Here is a 22,739-nt window from a genome sequence, read left to right on the forward strand (position 1 = left end):
TCTCTCAACACCCACAAACATATACAGAAACTGTGTGTGTGTGTGTGTGTGTGGATAATGGTAAATCGAATTTTGTGTTTCTTTCTCTGGTCAGTCATACGATACACATCAAGATGATTATATGACATGTTTTTAATGGATTTAATGACAAAAAATTTTACCCACACACACACATATAAATGAATGATCCAAATGGACATTCAAGCTTCAAACACACACACACACACAGAAAAAATCACAATGTGATACCGAAAACATCCAATAACGGCATGAAAATTCCTAATTTTCTACATTCCACATTTGGTAACATAATGATAATAATAATAATAATAAACAAAAATCAATGGATGTACTATCCATCCATTTCAATGCTTTCATTTTGTTTGGCTATTCAATTTGAAAACTTTTTGTAATAGAAAAAAATGACCATTCTGAATTCACTGAAATCATTAAATTGATGAATTTTGGACAAAAGGTGTGTGTGCAATATTGATTGAAAAAATTGTTGGGCATTGAAATACAAATATTTGGAAAAAAACGATGGAATGTGAATTCGATTGACTCTTTAATCGTTTACATTCCATTAATTGACCATTTTTGTAATGCGGATTTTTTTCCCTTTTTTGGTAAAATACATTCAAAAAACAAAATTTGTTTAATTAATTTTGAAAAAACCCAATAGGCTTAAATTGTCTCATCGTACAAAAACACAGCCACAACGGGCAAAATTTGATCAATATTTTTTTTTGGGCAATAAAAAGTTTTGCAAACTTTTTATTTTATGACATAACAATAAAAAAATAGATGAATTTTTTCAGTGGAAAACAGTATAAATTCAAACAGAATTGGATTACCAAGAAATTTGATTAGCCGAACTATATTTTTTTTTTTCGTTTTCGTTTTCATTTTGTCATTTATTCAGATTGAGTATAGGCAAATAAACGAATGAATGAAGAAAATGAATGAAAATAAAAACTAATTAAACAAAAATCTGTGACAAGGATTTCTGAAGATATGCTAATCAATGAACAAACAAACAACAGAAACTTTGAATTTACGTTTACGAATTTTGTTTTGTTTACGAATTCTATGAATTTAATTAATCAAAATCAGTTCATCATCATCATCATTATAATGATTATGATAAACCTACCTACACACATACAAAGCATCTAGCAAAACACTGACAAGGATTTCCGTGATGAAGAAGAAGGGAAAATAAAAGACACGAATGAATTTTTTTGAGTGATAAGAGGATGTGCGAGCATATGACAACAACAAAAAAAGGGATGCTGACACGCGTGAACCACAATGTGATATTAATAAAATCACGAATATTTGAACAAAAGAACTTATGGAAACTTTTACCTTAAATTTTTTTGATTAAGAAATGATTTTCTTTCTTTCATCATCACATCATATGAATGAATAAAGAAAGTTTTCCCTTTTTTCTCCATAATCAATCACTTTATAACCTGGCACCTTTATTTTTACATCATTTGTTCAATTAGACGGAAGCAAACACCTTTCTTTACAAATTTTCATCACCATAATCATGTGTTTGTGATTAATTTTGCGTGTATGAATGAATTATTCTATGTTTGACAAAATATATGAATTTTGTAATCATAAAATATGAACCAAGGGGAAAAAATGAATTTGAAACAAACTGTCAATGACAAGCTAAACATCTATTATATCAGGGAACCGAATAAAAAAGAATCAATGTTGATAACATCCAAACATTTGTGGCAAATATGGAAAAATACTTTCATATTTTGTTGTTGTTGTTGTTGTTGTCGATAATATTAAAAACATATTTTCGTTATCATTCGTTTTTTCGTAAAATAATATTGATGATAGTTTCATTTTGAATATTATATTTATTTTTTGTTTTTTCCATTTTCTTTTGGATTCTGAATAAAGAATAAGTTAAGTTTTGATCATATCATTTGTTTGGGTTATATTTTTAGCTGTTTTGTTTTTGTTTTGTTGTTGGTCGATTCACACATTTGTCTTTTGTTTGTTTATTTGGATTCTGTCATAAACATTTATATAAATGATGATATAAACAGAATATTATCATTATATAAATGTTTGTTTTGAATGAAATTGGGTTTGTTTTTTGTTCACATTTTGAATAAAGGCCAGTAAAATGATGATTATGAACATCGTATGCGTGCATAGTAAACATTTGGATTTTTTTGTTTTGTTTTTGCTCACAGATTCTGAAGAATCTGTCTTGTTATACAAACTCTCGAAATTGCATGTGTGTGGGTGAGTGGCGAGAAAAGAAAATTAAGAAAAAAAAGAAGAATCTTATTGCACTTTAACAAATTGTTGATATGAGAAAAACACATATTGAACACATTGAAAAGAAAACAAAAATGTTTTCGTGATCTGAACACTCAATTAGAATATTCACTAGCCATTCAACAACAACAACAACTGATCGACTAACAAGTAAACACAAAAAACTTTAATTATGTTTAGATTTGTAAATGAAAGCGGCAATATTTCAAAGTTAAGAAAATTTTTTCCAGAATAATCATCGAAGCATCCTGAATCATTGATTCGACTTTTTAATTTTTCCTAATCAAAAAAACAAAGTAATTATCATATTTGATTTTTTTTTCAAGTGATGATGATGTGGTAGTAATGAATATTTTCATCATTGATTGGAGCTTCGGTTTCAATTTCCTTATTTTTTTATCTCTTTCATACATATTCTCGAGACATTCAAGAATATGTAAATTTTTCTATTCAAAATTATGATTATAATCAACACCACACTACACACATCACATCACATCATGGTGAAATGGGCACCAAATTTTATTCAAATAACGATGAGCCCATAACAACAATTTTCCCTTGACAATTGGCCATAGATTGGATGTGCACATCATCATCATCATTGCTTTTTTATTATTTGGCCATCATCATCATGAGTTTGGGCCAAATCATCATCAACGAAGAAGAAAAAAAAAGTTCAATTGGAAATGGAAAATATAATTTTCATTTTGAGCACTGACATCAGAATCATCATCATCATTTTTGGTTCGATATTTTCTTCTTTTTCATTCATTTTCATCGTTAACGATAAAAAACAACGCATATAGGAAGAGAATATGAACAGAATACGATTCTATATTGAGAAGATCGTTAAAGAAAGAAAAAACAAAGTTAAAACCACCAAAAATAAGAAAAAAAAACATACAAGTCAATTTCGATTTCGTTCATTTTTTCTCTGTGTGTGTGTGTGTGGGTGTTTAAAATGGAAAAAAGTCTGCAGATTCTAAATTTCGATTCTATTGAACGGTGTGTGTGTGCTTTGAATCCAATATATAAAGATAGATAGAAAGAATTTTCTTGAAGAAAAAGAAAAAACTGAACAAGAAATAAGGAATAATTAATCTTGATTTCAATGAAATTAATGATTTTAAAAATTTTAAAGGAAAAAAATTCGTTCAACCTTAGCAACTGATGATGTGTGCTTGTAGAAACAAAAAGGCCAAAACAAGATTGAAAATTTCATTTATTCACACCAAAGAACAAACGAGAAATAAGAAGAAGAAAAATTAGCTTCCGAATCGTATCATGATGATGATGATGATGGAAAAGTAGGGAAGAAAAAAAATGAAAAGATAAAAAACCATTACATCATAGTAAGAAACATCATAGCAACAACAACAGAACTGGATAGAAAAAGGTTCAATTTGTACAAAAATGTACACACTGTGTGTGTGTTCGTAACGAGTAAATTTATATTCGGTCCAATAATAATAAACATCCATAATATCAACGAAATGATTAATGAAAAATGATTGTCTTTTTTTTGGCCCATCCAAAATCTGTTATCAGATGTGAAGGAAATATATGGAACGAAGAAGAAGACAAAAAATGGACAGAATCACATTTCCTATATGTCTAACAATATGTATTTCAGTCATAAAAGTCCAGCGAAAAAAAATATCACTAATAAATTCAGGTGAAAGAAGAAAAAAAATTCTTTATGACCACTATATGATGATCACGACCATCATCATTCTGCTTGTATAGCGTTATTTTTCTATTGAAAATTGGATTAGATTACAGTAAAACGCACACGCTGGCATGAACCACAATGTATGAAAACATTAATCATCATAATAGAATTTGATTCTTTTTCTTCCTTCAAAGTTAATTTGTTGACTTTTCGTTTACTTTTCTTTTTTTTTAATTTCATCAAAGAAGAAGCAAAACTAATCAAGAGGAAATAAAATTTCAAATAATGTAGCTGGAGGGATAATCGATCAATCAATCAATCAACGATAGGATTAAAATGGAAATTAGAATTGGAAATTATTTTTTCAAAATTAAACTTTCATTTTTTTTTCTTTTTGCTACAATCAACAGAATGACAATGTTCATTTTTTTTCGTAAGACTTGATTATTTTTGCTTATCAAATCGATATTAGATGTGTGTGTGGGTTAAAGTGTTAAAAAACTTTTTCTATCAATTCTATCAATGAATGATACACAAACTAACTAGACGCCCATTGATATGATAGTTTTTTTTTTGTTGTTTGTTTGGTTGGCTGGATTTTTTTTTAACAAAAACAGAGAAAAAGATAGACACGAACAAGCAGTAGGGAGTCGATCGATAGAAAAACATCAAAGAATTCTTACATTGTTTAAGAAATAAAAAACCGTTGAGTTTGTTTTTTTTATTCTGATTTTGATTTTCAGAAAAAAAAAAATATCACGCCAAATACACACACACAACAAACACTCTTTATCATAATCATCTACTAAACCCCCTTCCTTCTTTACAAAAAAAAAGAGATTTTGAAACGATATTTTGAACGAATTACACAACGTGTCAAGTCGATTTAATTGAGTTTTTGGCTAAAATTTTCCTTTTTATAAAAAAATTTCCAATTTATTTATTTTAAATTTTGAAAAAAAATATTTTGAAAGAAATTTAGAAAAATAAATATGAAGATAATCTTGAAAATCCAAAAAATTGGCTTTTTAAAGTAAATCGAATAGAAAAATAATTAAAAATTGTATTGAAATTTCTTTTTTGCCATCTTTTTGCCATGAACATACACTGGAAACAAGCGGAATGAAAAAAATGTCGAATTCTTTATTAATAAAAAATGACGATACGGAACAAAATGACAAAATTTCCAGTAAGATTCTTTTGAGAAAAAAATAAAGAATCCAATTCAAACATTCGAATGAAATTTTTTTTTTTTTTTTTGGATCGACAAAGAAATTGGAAATAAATCGAATGATCAAAAGTAAAAAACCGGCAGACAAATTGGAAGGCAAATGGAAAGATGATTTTTGATTCTGTTTCTGTTTCTGTTTTTGTAATGAAAAATCTTTTGAAGAAAATTTTCTTTTAGAATTTTTTTTTTATAAAAAGATATTACGAAGAAATCTTGTGTTTGTAAAATGAACAAAAATTCTTAATAATTAAAATTAGTTTGTTTGAAAAGAAAAAAATTCCTTTGAACAGGAATAACCGAATAGATGAAGATGAAAAAAAGAAACTAATAAGAATTGTCGTTCATTGATCAACATACACAAGTTGGATATATCAACTGAATTCTACGTATTTTCTTGTTGTTGTTGTTGATCTGTATAACGATAAATAAAGAATCGTTTTTGTTCATTTTCAAACAAACATAACACACACACACACAAGTTATCACAAACAGAATATCTGGCAACAAGAAAAATCTCTCTAGAGAATCGATCACTGTTGATAAGTGTGTGTGTGTGTGTGTGAAACTACAAGTATAGTGATGGAAATTTTTTTCATTTTCCAAAAAAATAACCATAGAATGTAAGTTACCAGTATAAAGAAAACAAACAAAACAAAAAAAGTTGATTGACTTAGTTAATGTTTATATCCAAGAATAGTGGTGGTGAAAAGAAGAGAAATTCTTTGCCATCACTCTATTTTAAAAAAACAAGCAAAACAAAAAACTAGCGAATTTATGTAGGTAGTATCCAAACAGAAAAAAAGCAAACTCAATTAGATTTTTTTTTGGAATGAAACAGAATCTCATATGAACAACAACAGTAAATGGAATAAAGTATTAACACAATCAAACCAGAAAACCAGGAAAACAACAAAACCAGTAAAACAAAACCATTCGAATCATCATCGAATCGAATTGTCAAATTTAATGTAATAGTCTTGTATACAAGAAATGTATATCATCCACATCAAACAGCCAAAAACTATATTACATTATTATTGACTAAACTTGACATCCGGATCTTGATTTGTTGTTGTTGTTGTTGATCAAAATGAAAAGTATGGTTGAAATAAGGTATAAATAGTTTTTCATTCACAATCTTTTTTCTACTTCTTCTAGATATCTTACTTACTTTAATAATGATTTCGATCAATATTTGGTACAATCGAAATCGATATTATCTTCGGGTGGGGGAAAAAAAGTATTGTACGAATATACCAAGTATGTATGAATAAAGTTTTTTATTTTGGTCAACTTATAAATCTGATCGACAACAATAAGTTAAGTAACTCAAAAACAACAAAAATATATGTAAAAAAAGATTGACTTTTTCAGGACATTATTCTTATGCTCAAAAATTGAACCGAAAACGACCAAACAACCAAACAAAACATAATTTCAACATGCCAAGATGGCTATCAGATTCTCAACAACAACAACAACAACAAAAAACGGCTATCAAATGACAAGCGGCATTAATCATCAAATCGTATCATCTTTAAATGCTTATGATATAACCTCTAAATGGTATTTTTTTTCTTCCTATAGGATTTATGTCAAAACTTATGATGATGGCCACCATTAAGAACATTATTCAACTGAATGAGAAAAAAAAATATGAATTGATCAATATTGATCATTTGATGGCTGCAAAAATCATTGTCTTTTGCTAAATTTATATGTGTGGGCAACAACAAGAAACAAACAAACAATCATTTTGCTGAAGAATGAGAGAGATCTTTAACCATTTGACAAACCCAACATTTGAAAAAAAATCAAACAACAATTTTATTCCAATCAAATCATTAGCATCATTAACTTTTGTCGTTTATGATGTTGATGATGATGATGATGGTGACGACAAATGATCTTCATCATCATCATCATTATCAAGCCCTTTATTCTAGCCTTATTTTGAAAGTGAAACTTGAATTGCATTATTTTTCTCAAAAATCAAATTGTAATTCAAAAAAAAATTGTATATAAATGCATTTGCTTCAATCGATTCATTTGATTGTTGAAAGAATTTATTTCATTTTGAACAGCAGAAAAACCAGAATAAAATAAATAAAAAAACGATTGCGTTCCCGTTCCAAGTTACATTTGAAGAAATGAAATGGGAATTATTTTTTTTTGGAAAATAACAACAATATTGCGTAGTTCAAGAATAGTATTCAAACTTTACCCCAACCAGAAAAAAAATGAGAAAAAGTTTCATTTATTCGGTCAAATCATCAAAAGTTTAAAGAGAGAAAATAAAAACATAAGGAGGATTTAGAAATAGAAATGAAAATCCAACTTCGTGTTTGTCAAAGAATAATGAAAGATTTGTTTAAAAAAGTCAAGATTTTGTTCTGAAATCATAATTTAAATGATATGATTGAAAACTAGCTGATTCATTTGAATGAAATGAATATTTTTAGCAAAAATTGAATGGTGGCTTTTACATTTAATTATGTGTGTATCGGTGATAATAATCGTTGTATGGCGTTTTTCTTTCCTTTTTCTTTGGTTTTCTGATACAATAAACGGAAACACTCATGTAGCCTCAAATGTTTCCTTCCCTTATCTAAATTCAACATTTTTTTCTTCTTGTTTTGGTTTGAATGATGCATCTCTGAAGAAAATAATGATTTGCATGCATGCATGCATGATGATGATGATGATGTTTTTTCATTCATTTATTCAATTATTTGGGCCATGTTTTTCTTCTTTCCAAGAAACTAGGTTCTAGATTTTCTTCTTTTTTCGGTAACAATAACGACAACAACAACAACAACAACGTTACATTTTTGATTATGTTCGTAGTTTAACCCCCATCAACCACCCCCATACATTCAGATATTCTGGAACCGGTGTTTTTTCTCATTTGATCATCATCAACTTAGGACATGGATCATGCGCGTATCACTATTTTTACTTCAGTGAAAAACGAAACAATTTTGATCATCATAGATAAATAGTCATTTCTTTTCACATCCATTCGGATGTCTATGTTACCAGAGTTCTATGTTTTTGGAACCGAAAAAAAACGACGAGATCTGAATTCTACACAATCAAATTATCTGGCAACTTTATGAAACAATCCATTAAATTGAAAATGTACATAACACACACACACACACACACAATGACTATTATGATGATATAGTTTGGTTTGTATTCAAGTTAACGTTTTCTTTTTTTCGGTCGATATCGTTATGAGGCCTGCTGTTTGTCTGTTGGTTCAACAACAACAACAATATATCTTGTTTTCATTTATAAAATTGGCAGGTTTGTTTTTGTTGGTTGGTAAGATTATGATCTAGATTCTTAGATGTTTTGTTTGTTTTTTTTTCACTGTCTGTTTTCTTCAATTTTTTTCAAAGTTTATTACTTGGTACCAAAAATGATCAAAATGTAAATTGACTTTATTGAAGAAACAAAACTTTTACATTTTAATAAACAAGATTCACACTGAAAACTAATTGAATTGCAGAATTATCATTTTCAATTTGTTTGGTTCGAAATAGCTGAATTTTTTTTCAGAGATAATGATAATTTTCGTATTAGGAAAATACAAAACTAATCAACAAATAACATATGAACAGCAAATGATTTTGTTTTTCTGATTCAAAGTGCCATCATCATCACAACCAATGGTCCATTTACCAGAAATGAAACATAGTTGAAATATGCTTAACATGCATACACCAGAAAACAACAGTAGTAACAATAATAAATTGAATAATCAATCATTTTGGGTGCTGATATTCCATAATAACGATAATAATCTAGTTAACAACTAACCAACCAACCAACAAACAACGCAAAAAAAAATTGATAAGATTTTCATTTAGGCTTTTCTTGCTGATCTAAGCAAAAATCACCTAACATTTTTTCAAGCATTGAGCTGTCACATTTGAATGTTTAGTTTAAATGGATAGAATTTTCTATAATAAGATATCAGTGTTTGTTATGAATGGGGATTATGTTGTAATAAAAAATAATTATCCAGAAAGAAGAAAAAAAAAATCAAAGAGAGAAGCTTAAGTAAAACAAATGGTTAACATATGATAAAAACATGATGATTATTATATAACAAATGTTGACATTGACCTCTTAAACATATCTATTGAAAATCAATGACATTAGCTTCAATTTAGGATATAACAGTAACAACAACATTTATATTGGGCAATTATTTAACAATGATGATGATGATGATCAATAACCAATCAAATCAACAACCATATCAAACTGCTATAAAAAAATAAAAGAATAAAATCTTGTATGTTGTTCCATTGGCCCTAGCTATATATTTGAAAATTTGTTAAAAATCAATCATTTAGTGAAGAAAGGAAGAAAAAAGCAATAATAATAATTTTGCTTTAAAGTTTTGTTTTTATATCGACCCGATTGATAATCAATCTTGTTTGTTGATCAAACCATTTTCTCACACAACATTATCAATCAGAATGAAAAAAAAACAAAACAAAACAACGGTAACCTATGGTCCAATTATCGCCCTGTTTGATTGTTATGGGAATTCATTCATTGTGCGATTCATCAAAATGAACGTTTTTTTCATTTCATTTTGTCTTATAGAAGTGAATATTGAAAACCAAAACAAAACAAAAAAACCATGAAAATAAAATTCCACAGACACCATCAAACAAACAAACAGAAAAAAAATTTCTCTGTACTTTTTTTTTATTACATAGGAATGTAATTCAAATGACGCATTCGGTATTTGCATCATCATCATAGAATTGCAGAAAGAAAGTAAGAAAGAAAAAAATGATGACCATTTCTCTCTCTAAAGGTTCCAACACACACACATAAATGGAACAGGCACAAAAAACGAATGCAGAGATTTACGAGCAATATAAATACACCAACAACAACAAGAAAAAAAACTCATATAGTTATTATGATTAGTTTTATTAATAATAATAATCAGCAAACCAGAAAAAAAAATTATTATTATTATTATTATCATTATATGAGAAATGTGCGTGTCTGATGTGTTGTTTTTTCTTCATCACCCAACTTTACCACCATTCACCACAACACGGCATTTTGTTTTTGTTTGTCTTTTGAATCTGGAATATGGATGGACCATGGATGCAATCCATAATAGTTTTACTGTGATCATCATCAGCATTGAAATGATTATATTGGTCAACAACATCCATAATACCGAAATATAGCCTTAACAAACAAACAAACAAACAAACAAATGGTTTTTTTTTTTGGCCATTAATCGATAAATGAATGAAAGAAAGAAGAACAAAAAAAAACAAACAAATATTAATAATGATAATTAGGACATAGACACACACATAGATTACTATTGAGATTTTTTTTTTATATTATCAAACGCACATTGTAATAAATAAAATTATTTGGTGTGTGCCTGCAAAATAATGCTGATAGAATTTATTATTATTAGAATAATCAATTTTGCTTTGGAAATTTCAGTTTTTTTTCTGGTTGATAGAAATTTTCAACATTCAATGAGAAAATATTCCTATGGAATATTCTTTTTGAAAGATTTTTATTTTTTTTATTGTGTTTCCGCGTTGATTGTCATGCAAATTTACTCTTGAATTTACAAGATGGTCATTTATCTAGAAACTTAAGATTACAGCAAAAAAAACACTCATTTTTATTTCTCACTAGGTTTCATTAGCGTCGAAAAAACAGAAAACAGAGAAATTCTTACATTTACTATAATGATTAACTAAATGATGTGTTTTCTCTTATGACTTCATGCCTGGTGGACATCAAACACACACACAAAGATAGGAAAAACACTTTCATTAACCCGCACCAACACACTATCATCACATCACGGAAAGTTAGTTTTCTGGAAAAAAATTATTGAGCCAAGTTTCTTATCATCGTCATAATATATACTATAGAACCGTTATATTGCAAGTTTGAGATTTTTTGTTTTTACAACGAAAAAACAAAAGAATTGGCAAATAAGTAAATAAAAAATTCTAAAAAGAAACAAACAAAATTCTGGCCTATAGCACAGTTCAGGAATTTATTGAATCACACACACACATTGGACAAGATGATTTTGTTGACAACAAACAGTGTTTTGTAAAATAATTATACCCTTCTCATAATCACATTTGAAACTACAGTTCATGTTTTTTTATTTCTTGATTTTTTAATTCTATTTAAAAATGTCTATCCATTCATTTGTCAGCAAGCAAAAAAGTAGAAAACAGAAAACAAAAAACACTTGACAAACAAATAATAAAGTTAAGCCAAAAGGTTATTATTAAAATTGGATTCAATCATTTGATTCTTTGGATTCTTTGAAGTTTTGTCATCAAGTGAACGAAAGCAACAACAAACAACCAAACAAAAAACAACAAGCTTAACACAATTGAAGATTATTATAAGCTCAAACAAAATAATGATTATATCAATAATAATAATAATCATTCAATTTATTTTCATTGAAATTATTCGTTGAAATTCTGAAGCTTTTGGATCATTTTTTCTTTCAAATCAAATACCATAGAGACCATCCATATTATTAGTTAGATAACAACAACAACAACAAAAGATTCAATTCCATTATCATCATCATCATCATCATGATAGTTGATGTTTATTAATGAGGTGATATAATTTTAATTAAAAATCATCATCACAATGAACGATAGAGGAAGTTGAACGATGGACCCAACAAGAGTGAAATTGAGAAAGAAAACGACGAAAACATCTGCCCGATAATGCCATTAACATTAAAAAAATTGAGAGGGGAAAAAAAGTTATGATAGCAATTTCATCATCATCTAATCAACATAATCTTTATGAGATCAACAAAAAAAAATTTTATTTTTAATGACAGCTCCCATCATCAACAACGGCATCAAGTTGATGAGAATTTTGAATATTTGAATTTCTTGCCGAAAAAAATTTCAGAATAATGATAATGATGATGATGAGAAAGTACTTTTTCTGTTTGGTTCGATATATACAGAAAAACAGAAAACTAAAGTGAATAAAATTGCTAATGGTAATCAGCAGAAACAGCAGAAGCAGCAGTGATCATTATTATTAATGATAATTTGTTTGTTTGTTTGTTCTTATACCGAAACAAACAAACAAACAAACAAAATATGACCGAACAAAAACCGAATATTTTTTCAATTGTCTATGGCTGTATAATTCACAAACAAACAAACAAACGAACAAACACACTTATAAACTGCTGGTGTGATCTGAATTTAAAATTCAATTTCTTTTTTCTTTTTTCTTTTTTCGAAGATCCATTTCTAACCTATCATCATTTGAAGATGTGAATAGAAAATCCATCTTGTTTGGATTTTCATTTTTCCTTTTTTTGTTTTGTTTCTTTTTTTATAGTTTTTTCCATTCTCTCTTCAGTGACAGAGTGTGTTCAAACGAGAAAAAAAAGTTTACCGAATAAGCCATCGATGAAAAAATGAAAAAAAATTTGACACCAAACATAGGATAATAATAACCGATGCTGCTTCGGTTGTTGCTGATACTCTGCAAACATACGGTTTGTTTGTTTGTTTGTTTATAAAAGAGGACCAGAATTCATAATTTTGTAAAAGGTTTTTTTTTTGAAAAAAATTTTATACTTTAGTTTGCAATTTTTTGTTTTGTTTGTTTGAAATTTTCCTTATCATTTCGCAACAACCATAATGTTTTTTTCGAATGAGTATCGGGTTTTCGTTTCCAACGTAAAAAAATATGTAAATAAAATTATCATTTTAGCGTTTTTTAGACCAGAATTGACCGTAGCAGAAATAAAAATCTCACATAAAAAAAAAGAAAAAATCTGAGCCATTGACATCCATACGAATGAATAAAGACCAAGCTGAATATATCAAGTTACCCAAACATTGAATAATAGTGTGTGTGTTTATTCAAAGTGGCGTAGATAATATCGTCAAAGATATTAGGTTACAAAAGAAATTCAAGTCAAAAAGATTCGATTCTATGATATACAGATAGATAATATTATTGAAATAAATGAGGGCTTCCAATTTATAATCAATTAGCCTTTTTTATTCTCCCAATGACTAAATAATGATGGATTCAAATTGTGTGTGTGCTCATAAAGATACCGTAGAAACACTCAAAAGCACACATACACACAGACAATGAAAAAACAGTAATGGTATATATTACATCATTGATGAAGATTGGTATATCACCCAGGCAAACACTTACACACATACACAAACAGGAAAAGTAATTATGAAAATTAACCCTAAAGTTATTTCAAATTATAGTACACATATATATCCAATCTTTTCCATATCATCATCATCATAATGATAATAATGAAACTAGAAAGACTGAAATATGAATGAATGAAAAAAACATTAATTGATTACAGGGAAAAGGAATATGAAAAAAAATTTCTGCATAGAATCATTCATTCAGGCAAAGATAAAAAAGAAGAATAGCATGAAAAAAATTAAGCAAGATAGATAGAGACAGAACAAATAGACTAAGAAATTATTATGGAATAGAGATAGACTCACAATGATGTAATGTATGATTTGTGCAATCTATATATTTTTCCCCAAAAATAATTATGTATACACACAATTCAAGAATATAATCGGATAGAAAATATTAAGGCAGATTACACACATCGTATTTAATATGGTCGTATACGATGATAATAATAATGACCAATAAAGCCATATATAAAATTCAGAAATCAATCATCTAATAAACTGATGGATAAAACTCATCATCAAACATAAACATAATAATTATTTATGATTTTTTTTTTTTTGAAAAGATGAATGATGACAACAAGATTGTGTGGCTCATGTTTCATTCGAAAAAAGGAAATCTCCTTTTTCAAAAAGAAAATCATTGAAATTGAAAGTAAAAGATTAGAATTCATTCAGCCAAAACGGTCGTTAAATCATCATTTGTTTTTCTTATGATTTAAAGATTTTCTTCGATTGTACAATTATATCAAGAAACCAGCAAGCAGATTTCGCAAGAACCACAAACAATTTCTATTTCTGGTCATGAAAACGAATGAAGAATCAGACCCAAAAAAATAGAATCGAATATCAATTGGAAAGCCAAAATGAAAGGAAAAAACAAAAAATTATGTCAACTTTGTACACCGTCAATGTTGCCGTTGATGATTATGATGCTTTGGTGAGAAAAACGAAAACCAAAAACAGACATTTATTTGAAATTCTTGCTGCAAATGTATTTGAAGAATATAATATTTTTTCGATATGAGAACAAGAAGAAAGAAAGAATCTGTGAGACAGACAAAGAAAGAATTTATGTGTGTGTGTAAATTGCTTTCAATCAAAATGAAATTGGTTTCGGCTATCAAACCCAAAACCAAACCAAAAGAAAAAAACTTTGGTATGAGAATGTTGATTATCGAATGACGATTCCGTAGTTATTCTGTGTATATATAAAAAGATTGAACTAGAATCATCATCATCATAACGGTACGACAATCTCTATAGAGAATGAATTGAGATTATACACAATTTTTTTTATTATTATTGGCATCGACCAAAATTGAGATGAGATGAGAAGCCATTAAAATTTTCATTTTCATTCCACACATATAATATTCTTGATCGGCCAATTTGTTTTCGTTTTTTTTTTTCATTATTCCACTATTCTGCAAAGTGAAAATTGTAGTTTTTATTTTTCAAAATACGGGAATGAAAATTCTATTGAAAATAGATTGAAACTTGATTTTTTTTTCATTTTAATATTTCATTTTAAATCTAGATCGATCATTTTATGTTCGACAGACAGTTCGATATATCTATTGGTTGATTGTATTGTATTAATATGGGAATTTGGATATGGATGACATTATAGTTTTTTTCCTTTCTCTCTCTTTTCAACCCTGAATGCGATAATAATAATAAAAACGATGGCTTTTTTTCTCTCCACACTATTATCAATGGTTAATAATTTATTGATATTTTCATTCATTTTCAATAGTTAGGAGAAAGATGTTCGGTATATATAAATGTGAATGGAAATTCAAATTTTTGATTCATAACCAAGGAGAAAAAGAGATTCACATTTAGTAAATATATAATTCTTTGGTTGTTTGAGCTGTTTTGTGATGCAAATTTCATGTTCAAACGATATTATAATTGTGTGTCGGTTGATGTGTGTGTGTGTGTGTGTACATGAAATACGTTTATACACACAATTTCGCTTTGTCCATTCTTTTCTTTTTTTGATGTTTTATCCGCTTGGTTGGATCGAAAACAACAAACAAAACAAACGAAATTTTCATTTTTGGGCTCTACCGATAAAATCGATTTACGAATAGTCAATGCACAATGTGTGTGTGCAGTTTTAGCACATTTAAAAAAAGAGAAAATTTTCACATTTTCAAAGAAAAAATTCAAGCCAGAAATTCTTATGCTGGGATATATAGCGAGCAAAAGAGAGAGAATCCCAGATTATCGCGATGATATCAGCATATATACAGGAATGTTACATGGGATTTTATCTTAGTTAAGCTTTCTAGTATGCTAAGTGAGTTGAAAGAAAAAGAAAAAAAAAAAGAATTAAATGGTCAGACATTGTGTATGTAGAGAGAAAAAAACATACCCATACACAAAGACTAGAATGTCATCAGTAAAAGAAAATTTTCCAATATCCAATTTTCATCACTTTCAATAGAGAGAATACGTATAGAGAGTTTAAGTTTTAATCAAAAAAAGAAGGAAAAAGAAAAGAAAATTTTCATCGTTGGATTTATATCACTAGGGCGCCAAATTGTAAGTAAACTAAACAAAAGTGTGTATGCCATTCTTGTTCATTTAATGTTTGAAAAATGTTAAACTGATTGTGTATAGTGAAACAATTTTGAGGATTTTCAGACCAAATCTTTTCCTAAATTTCTATCCATCTCCATATTATATTCCATAAAAAGAGCATCGTAATCATAAGGGGTGACAGTTTAATTCATTTATAGCGAAAAAAAGTGATTATTTTTTCCCTATTCATTTTCCAAAGATTAACAACAGCAAAAAAAAAAAAAAAAAAAAAAAATACCGCATACATTAGACAAGCATGTAAGAATTACTCTGCTTGCAAACAATTCCCATCCAAAAAAAAGGGTTAAAATATATATGACATCGACCCTTGTAACATGTTTCGTTCATTACAATAGAATTTTGTTCCCAAAAAAAAACATCACATATTTTACATTATTATTAGTTAGAGCGAAGGCCATATAAACTTTAATTATAAAGGATGCGAAGAACCAAATCGTAATTAATATTTTGCATAACAAGCATATGAATCTAACGACAATCAACCAACGAACGGAGTGTTATTTTTATTCAATTTTTAAACACATAAAAAAACCAACATATATGAATCGATTGATGGGTAAATGAATGAATGAATGAATAAAAAAAGCATCGGTGCATGAGTAATATTGAAAGAGCCTACATCATCGCATACACACGCTGACTATAATAAATCCATAATGATTCCTGAAAACCATATTGATCCATAAGATAGCCAGATGCCATCATCATCACCCACACACACAGACTTTGTCCTTGTTGTTGTTGTTGTTGTTGTAGTTGTCGCTACAATGAACTTACATCAAAGTAAAATGAATAAACTTGATTCTTTAACAAAAAAAAATTCAAATTCAAAACTTTTCTGTTCGAGGAGTTTAGCGTTCTTTTTTTCAATCAAGTGAATTTTTTATATATGCAAATTCTATGATTCAACGAATGGAATGAGAACAACAACAAAAAAAAATCCATTGATATTAAGTTGATAAAAATCAAAGTTGAATTTTGTTTTTTTTTCTCTGTAACTTAAATTAACGAAACAGAAACAGAAACAGAAAAAAAAACTTCAACAACAAATGAATATCAATCATTCCAATTGAAAATTTCATCAAATAATGATGATGATCATCATCATCATTTGCAACATTTGAAATAAAAAGTTAAATGACAAAAAAATAATAATGGATTTATTGAAAATTGAATTAACCACCACTCAGTGAATATGATGATGATAACAATATTATCCATGAGGAATAAAGTTATTTGCTTGGTAGCAAAACAGAATAAATGGATGCCAGAATAAAATATTAAAAAAAAATGTTCAAAATAAATCAGTTAAATTTGAACAAACATTTCAAATTGTGACAATGTTTTTTATGGTGATTGAATTGAATTGATGAAAAACATTTCACATTCATTTTAGAATATTCTTGATTGTCACTATGCGATATCATTAATAATTAATATCAAGTTCAGTGAATGAATGAACGATATCGATTTCAACTTAATGATAATGGCAATCATCATCATCAAACATGGATGGTCTTTTTTTGGCAAAATGCAAAACATAATGCAAATTATAATATAATTTGTGAAACAAACACAGTCAGGTGCTGGAAGTGGTAGCGAAAAAATGAAATTTTTTTAAAATGAAAAAAAATTATCGATTTTATAATCAAAACATTTTTATGTACGAAAGAAAAACAAAAACAAAAAGCTTGAAACATGAATGAATGAATGAAATATGTTAAGCACGAACTACTAGAATTTGAATACGACGAGCAAGCGAACAAACAACATAGTACAAATCTATGATGATTTTTTTTCAGGGATTTACATCCAATTTCAATTTTATATCGGAATTTTTCATTTTCATTTTTCTTCATTGTTGTTGTTGTTGTTGTTGTTGTTGTCAATTCTTGCCAAATATCGCCGTATATACACAAGAAACAGATTTATTTTAGAAATCGATTTGGTCGATGACGTCAAAATCGCAACGATCAGATTCGGTAGCAAGTGAAAAGCAAAAAAACAAACGACAAACACTATTTGCAACACACAAAAAAATGTGACAGTTGACAAAATTGTTTGTTTGTTTGTTTGCATGTAATAAGAAAGAAAATGAAAATTCGCACGGTTCGTAACATTTGTAAAATTTGATTCAAAAAAAAAAAAAAATACTAATAGCGGTTGGTTTGGCTCCTTGTTTTTTTTTACTGTTGATGGATGCTAACAAAATTGATTGGTTTAAACTGAATGTCGGCATTCAGTACAGCAAAAACAGTCCCCTGAATATGATTTAGACAAAATTTATGGATTTTCAATGCTCAAATCATTCATGCTTGAAACCAATGAACGAAAAAAAATTCTGACAGCCGAATTATCGATATAACGATTCATTTATATATTGAGATAATCGAAGACACAAGACAAGCCAGACAACAAAACAACAGAAAAAAAACATTACCGAAAAGGAGGTATATATTTTGAACAATAATAGTATCTAGTAAAACAACAACAACGGGCATGTCATCATGTCAATTCGTTTCAGTTGTAATGATTATTATCATCATCATCATCTACCAGCAACCACGTATGTAGAAATCATACAAAAAACAATCAGGAAGAGATATAGGAAAAAAAATCATTTAGGACACAATTTTTGTTTACGCTCAATGATTTGTCATCATCATCATCATCATCATCATCATAGCGATTATTATAATCACATCGGATATACACTTGAATGATAAAGGCAACATTTTAGTTTTTAGTTTTATGAATTTTGTTTTTGGCACTATTGTTGTCACTGAATATAGTGGACAAAGGGCGAGATGATGATCATTATGATCGTCCTGGTTGGTTTTATGTATGTACCTCATCATCATTATTATTAATATCTATAACGATCATCACTATACATGTGTTTAGTGATTAGTTTTGACCAGAAAAAAAATGAATCTAGTCAAGCTTATGAAATAACAACATTATTCATCAGAATAATATGCATCAATGAATTGCCCGAAAAAAAATATTAACACAATAAAGCCAAAGTGACAAAAAAAAACAAACAAACAAACAAACAAAGCCATCATTAATACAAACACCACCACCATCGGACAATGGACACATCACGCACCATTAAAACATGCAAATGAAAAAACAGGGCAAGAGTTTAGTATTAAAAAAAGGTACAATGTGTACTTATTGATTTATAACTGAACGATAAACAAAAACAAAAAACAAAAATATTGTTCCAACCCGAATTTGGTTATTCAATTTTTTTTGTTTATTCTTTCTGTGGATTTAGACACCATAAAAATATTCCATAGGTTTTTTGTTTTCTTTCGGGAAGGTGGGGATGGCGAAAGAGAATTTTCGCTTGATGAAATTTGTACATTATACTTGCACTTACATAAACAGTTGTTGTTGTCAACAGTGGAAATAAAGCAAAACAATCGATTCCAAAACAAAACAAAAAGATTCACTCAAAATTCATTCACTAAGAATGACATCATCATCATAGTGTATGTCGATTAGCTTTGAAAATGGTTTACAGAAGTATCATCATCATCACTACATTAGTGACTAAACCCAAAGAATGTTTCTTTCATTATTTTAAATGGAAAAAAAATTGTGTTCTCAACACCCACACAATGGAATCTTTAATTGAGCTCGAAAAAGAGAGACAAAAAAACAAAAAACTCAATGAAAATGCAAGAAACAACCAAAAAAAAAAAAAAAAAAAAAAACAATAGGATCCGGAACTGTTATTTTTTTCACAGAATAATGAAGTTGTTTGGCGAGGACAACAACAACAAAGTTTCAATTTGTATGTGGTGGTGTGTGTGTTTGATGGATTCTTGAATGGAGACAAAACTAAAAAGAATCGATTAATGTGTACCACACCACACACCATTATCATCATCATTGTCATTGTCATCAGGCGTAATACATCCTAAAACAACAACAACAACAATAACATTGATGAATGACAAACAACAAAAACAAAAAAAGAAAAGAAAAGAAACCATTTTACAAGTCAAGATTATAAAGTATTTAATTTTGTTTTTACTGATTCTTTCATCTTCAATAAATAACATTCATAAAATGATGGAATTCAAATGGTTTTAAATAGCATCCATTTCATATATGAACAATTCATCCAGAAAAAAAATTGAACAAGAAAAAAAAACTAGAACAATTCCTATGTCTCATGAGCCCGACAAATTCAATGATAGTGATGATTATGATGATATGATGTAGTGAATGATAAATAGTCAGATTTTTTTCTTTCTGTTGTTGTTGATTCACTACTTTATTCCATTATCAATTATTATGGATCATGACATTCAAAGATTACCAGCAAGCAATGATGAGGAAAAAAGTAATAGAAATTCACAAATGTAACTAGGGAAATGATAAAAAAAAACGAACGGTACTTACAATTAACGAAACAGTAGCAGAACAGAAGAATCAACAACAACAATATTTGATATGACGAATATATTGAACTATTTTGGGTTCATGATACATTTGATGATTGTTTTGGATGATGATTCCCAGATGATTTTTTTTATTTATGTTTCATTTCTATGGATGCTAAGTTAGATTAATCAACATTTTTTTATCTCTACTCTCTTCTCTCAGATATGCACAATGGAAAAAGTTTCCAATTATAAACACATAGATAGATTGATAAATAAATAAACAGAATCACTGATAGATCAATCAACTGGAATCGGTTATCAGTCAAAAGTGATAAAAAATAAGAGAGAGTGTTTCACGTTGGGACAAACAAGTTGTTTTTTCAAAATATTATCCGTTGAAATAATGTATAGTTTATATGAATTAAACACAGACACTGGATGGTTATGAAGAATTTTCGTTTGAAATGGACTTACCGAAAAACGAAATACACAAACAAACATAGACACACACACACACAGGAATAACCGGATTGTTCAAAAGCTGAATATGGAATGCACAAGTATCCCGAAAATAAAAAAATTTAGCGCCACCCGATTCCATTTTGTTGTTTTTGTTGTTTTCGAATCCAATTCACCTAACTATATAGTTGTTATAATGCATCTAGCAAAAAGTTGAAAAGATCTAGCGGTATAGATTCTGTGTTGCCATAAGAAGGGGGTATTCGGTGTGTGTGGAAGTGTATCAAATCGAAAAATGAATCGTGATCAATGTAGAATCGAATTGGATAAATTTTTCTATTATTTTTGTTGTTGTTGTTTGTTGATAATAAGGATATCTAGAATTTGAAATGAATGAAATTAACAATTCTATAGAACAACAAATTCAACAAAAGCAAGCAACAATTCAAATCTTTCATTAATTGAAAGAATCCAAAAAAAAACGGGTGAAAAAAATATATAGAATGTCATCGCCATTCATTCGCGATTCCGCCATAATATTTTTCAAATTTGAAAAAAAATAACGAAAACTGCTATGATCGTGCTATCTAGTGATGTGAAATGTAAACAATTGTGAAAAAGGTAAAAAATAAAAGTTTTTCAACTTTTCACTAGATGGCAGCGTTTTAGTGTTGAATTTGAACAAAATGGAACAAAATCGTACAAAATATTTTCAACAAACAAACCAAAAAAATACAACAATGTTATTCATTAAAATCGGATTTTATTTACATTTTATTTAAAAAAAAGTTAAATAAACGGTAAAATATACAGGTAAAAGAAGAGAAAAAAAGCCAAAATAAGAAAAATAATAATAATAACAAAAGAAAAAGGTGAGATGATGAATTGACTAAATTGTTATTTTGATGTATGTTCGTCGATGTTTATATATCATTCTGGTATTCGAAAATTGTTTTTTGGGTTAAGATTAAGAAAAGAAGAAGAAGAAACAAGATTTTCATTTTTTTCCAAAAAAAACCCTGTGTTCAAAAATTTTGATCATAAACGCAGTTTGATAATTAGAAAAAAAGAAAACTAGAGAATCACAGAATATTTTTGATACCCAGTTTGATCATTAGATAAATATAAAGCTTTTTTCAGATAATAATTTGTTTTTGTTTTTTTTTTTTGATTGGGTCATAATTCTCTAGTTTGGTATACCTTCGATTAATTCGAGATGTGAAAAGAATAGAATTTTTTAAGAGGAAATAATTTTCAACAAACAATAGATAGATGTATCTTGTGTTTTTATATCATAAAATTTCAATATTTTTTTTTTTTTTTTTGTAGGCACTTATGAATAATGTTTTCTCATCTGTAGATGAGCTGGACGTTTTGGTGGTGTTTGAGGCATAAACAAATTAGCATTAACAGCAGTGCCAGGTTTCGGTGGTAATGGTGGTGGTTTTGGTCGTGGATCTTTTATTTTACCATTTTTCACATCCTCGTAAATGTCTGCGTACAGGATGTCGTCCATATCTCTCCCAAACGGCTTTATAATCCGATTAAATGGATTTGATTTATGATAATAAATAGCATAGATTAAAAAGAAAGAAAAGATTGGAAAGAAAAAGATACAATGGGATAGAGGAAAAGTAAAGAAAAGAAAAGAAAAGAAAATTGATTAGAAAGAAAAGCAAAGTTAGTTAGGCAATGAGGTAAGGAACAAAAACCAGAAGATATAATGCATCGAAAATCAAAATAAATGAATGAATTTGGTGAAGAAATTAATAATAAAT

The 22,739-nt window shown here is 28.2% G+C and overlaps 2 protein-coding genes across 8 annotated transcripts in view; both read right to left on the bottom strand.

Moving 5' to 3' along the window:
- Positions 1–21,066, bottom strand: part of LOC113794036 (discoidin domain-containing receptor 2-like) — a 43,546-nt gene extending 22,480 nt beyond the window's left edge. For both annotated transcript variants that reach the window (XM_027344123.2, XM_075824228.1), the window contains exon 1: positions 20,519–21,066. The gene's annotated coding sequence lies outside the window, so the exon portion shown is untranslated. The remainder of the gene's footprint in view (positions 1–20,518) is intronic.
- Positions 21,067–22,246: 1,180 nt separating this feature from the next.
- LOC113794025 (hemicentin-1-like) overlaps positions 22,247–22,739 on the bottom strand; it is a 62,479-nt gene continuing 61,986 nt past the window's right edge. For all 6 annotated transcript variants that reach the window (XM_075824222.1, XM_075824219.1, XM_027344109.2 and 3 more), the window contains one exon: positions 22,247–22,492. In XM_075824222.1, the coding sequence (XP_075680337.1) occupies positions 22,428–22,492 (65 nt within the window). In that variant the 3' untranslated portion in view covers positions 22,247–22,427. The remainder of the gene's footprint in view (positions 22,493–22,739) is intronic.

This window comes from Dermatophagoides pteronyssinus, unplaced genomic scaffold (assembly GCF_027571235.1).
Source record: "Dermatophagoides pteronyssinus isolate colony J.1.1.1.1 unplaced genomic scaffold, Derpt_VIB-CSIC_2022.12 sq0001, whole genome shotgun sequence".
NCBI classification, from domain to species: domain Eukaryota; kingdom Metazoa; phylum Arthropoda; class Arachnida; order Sarcoptiformes; family Pyroglyphidae; genus Dermatophagoides; species Dermatophagoides pteronyssinus.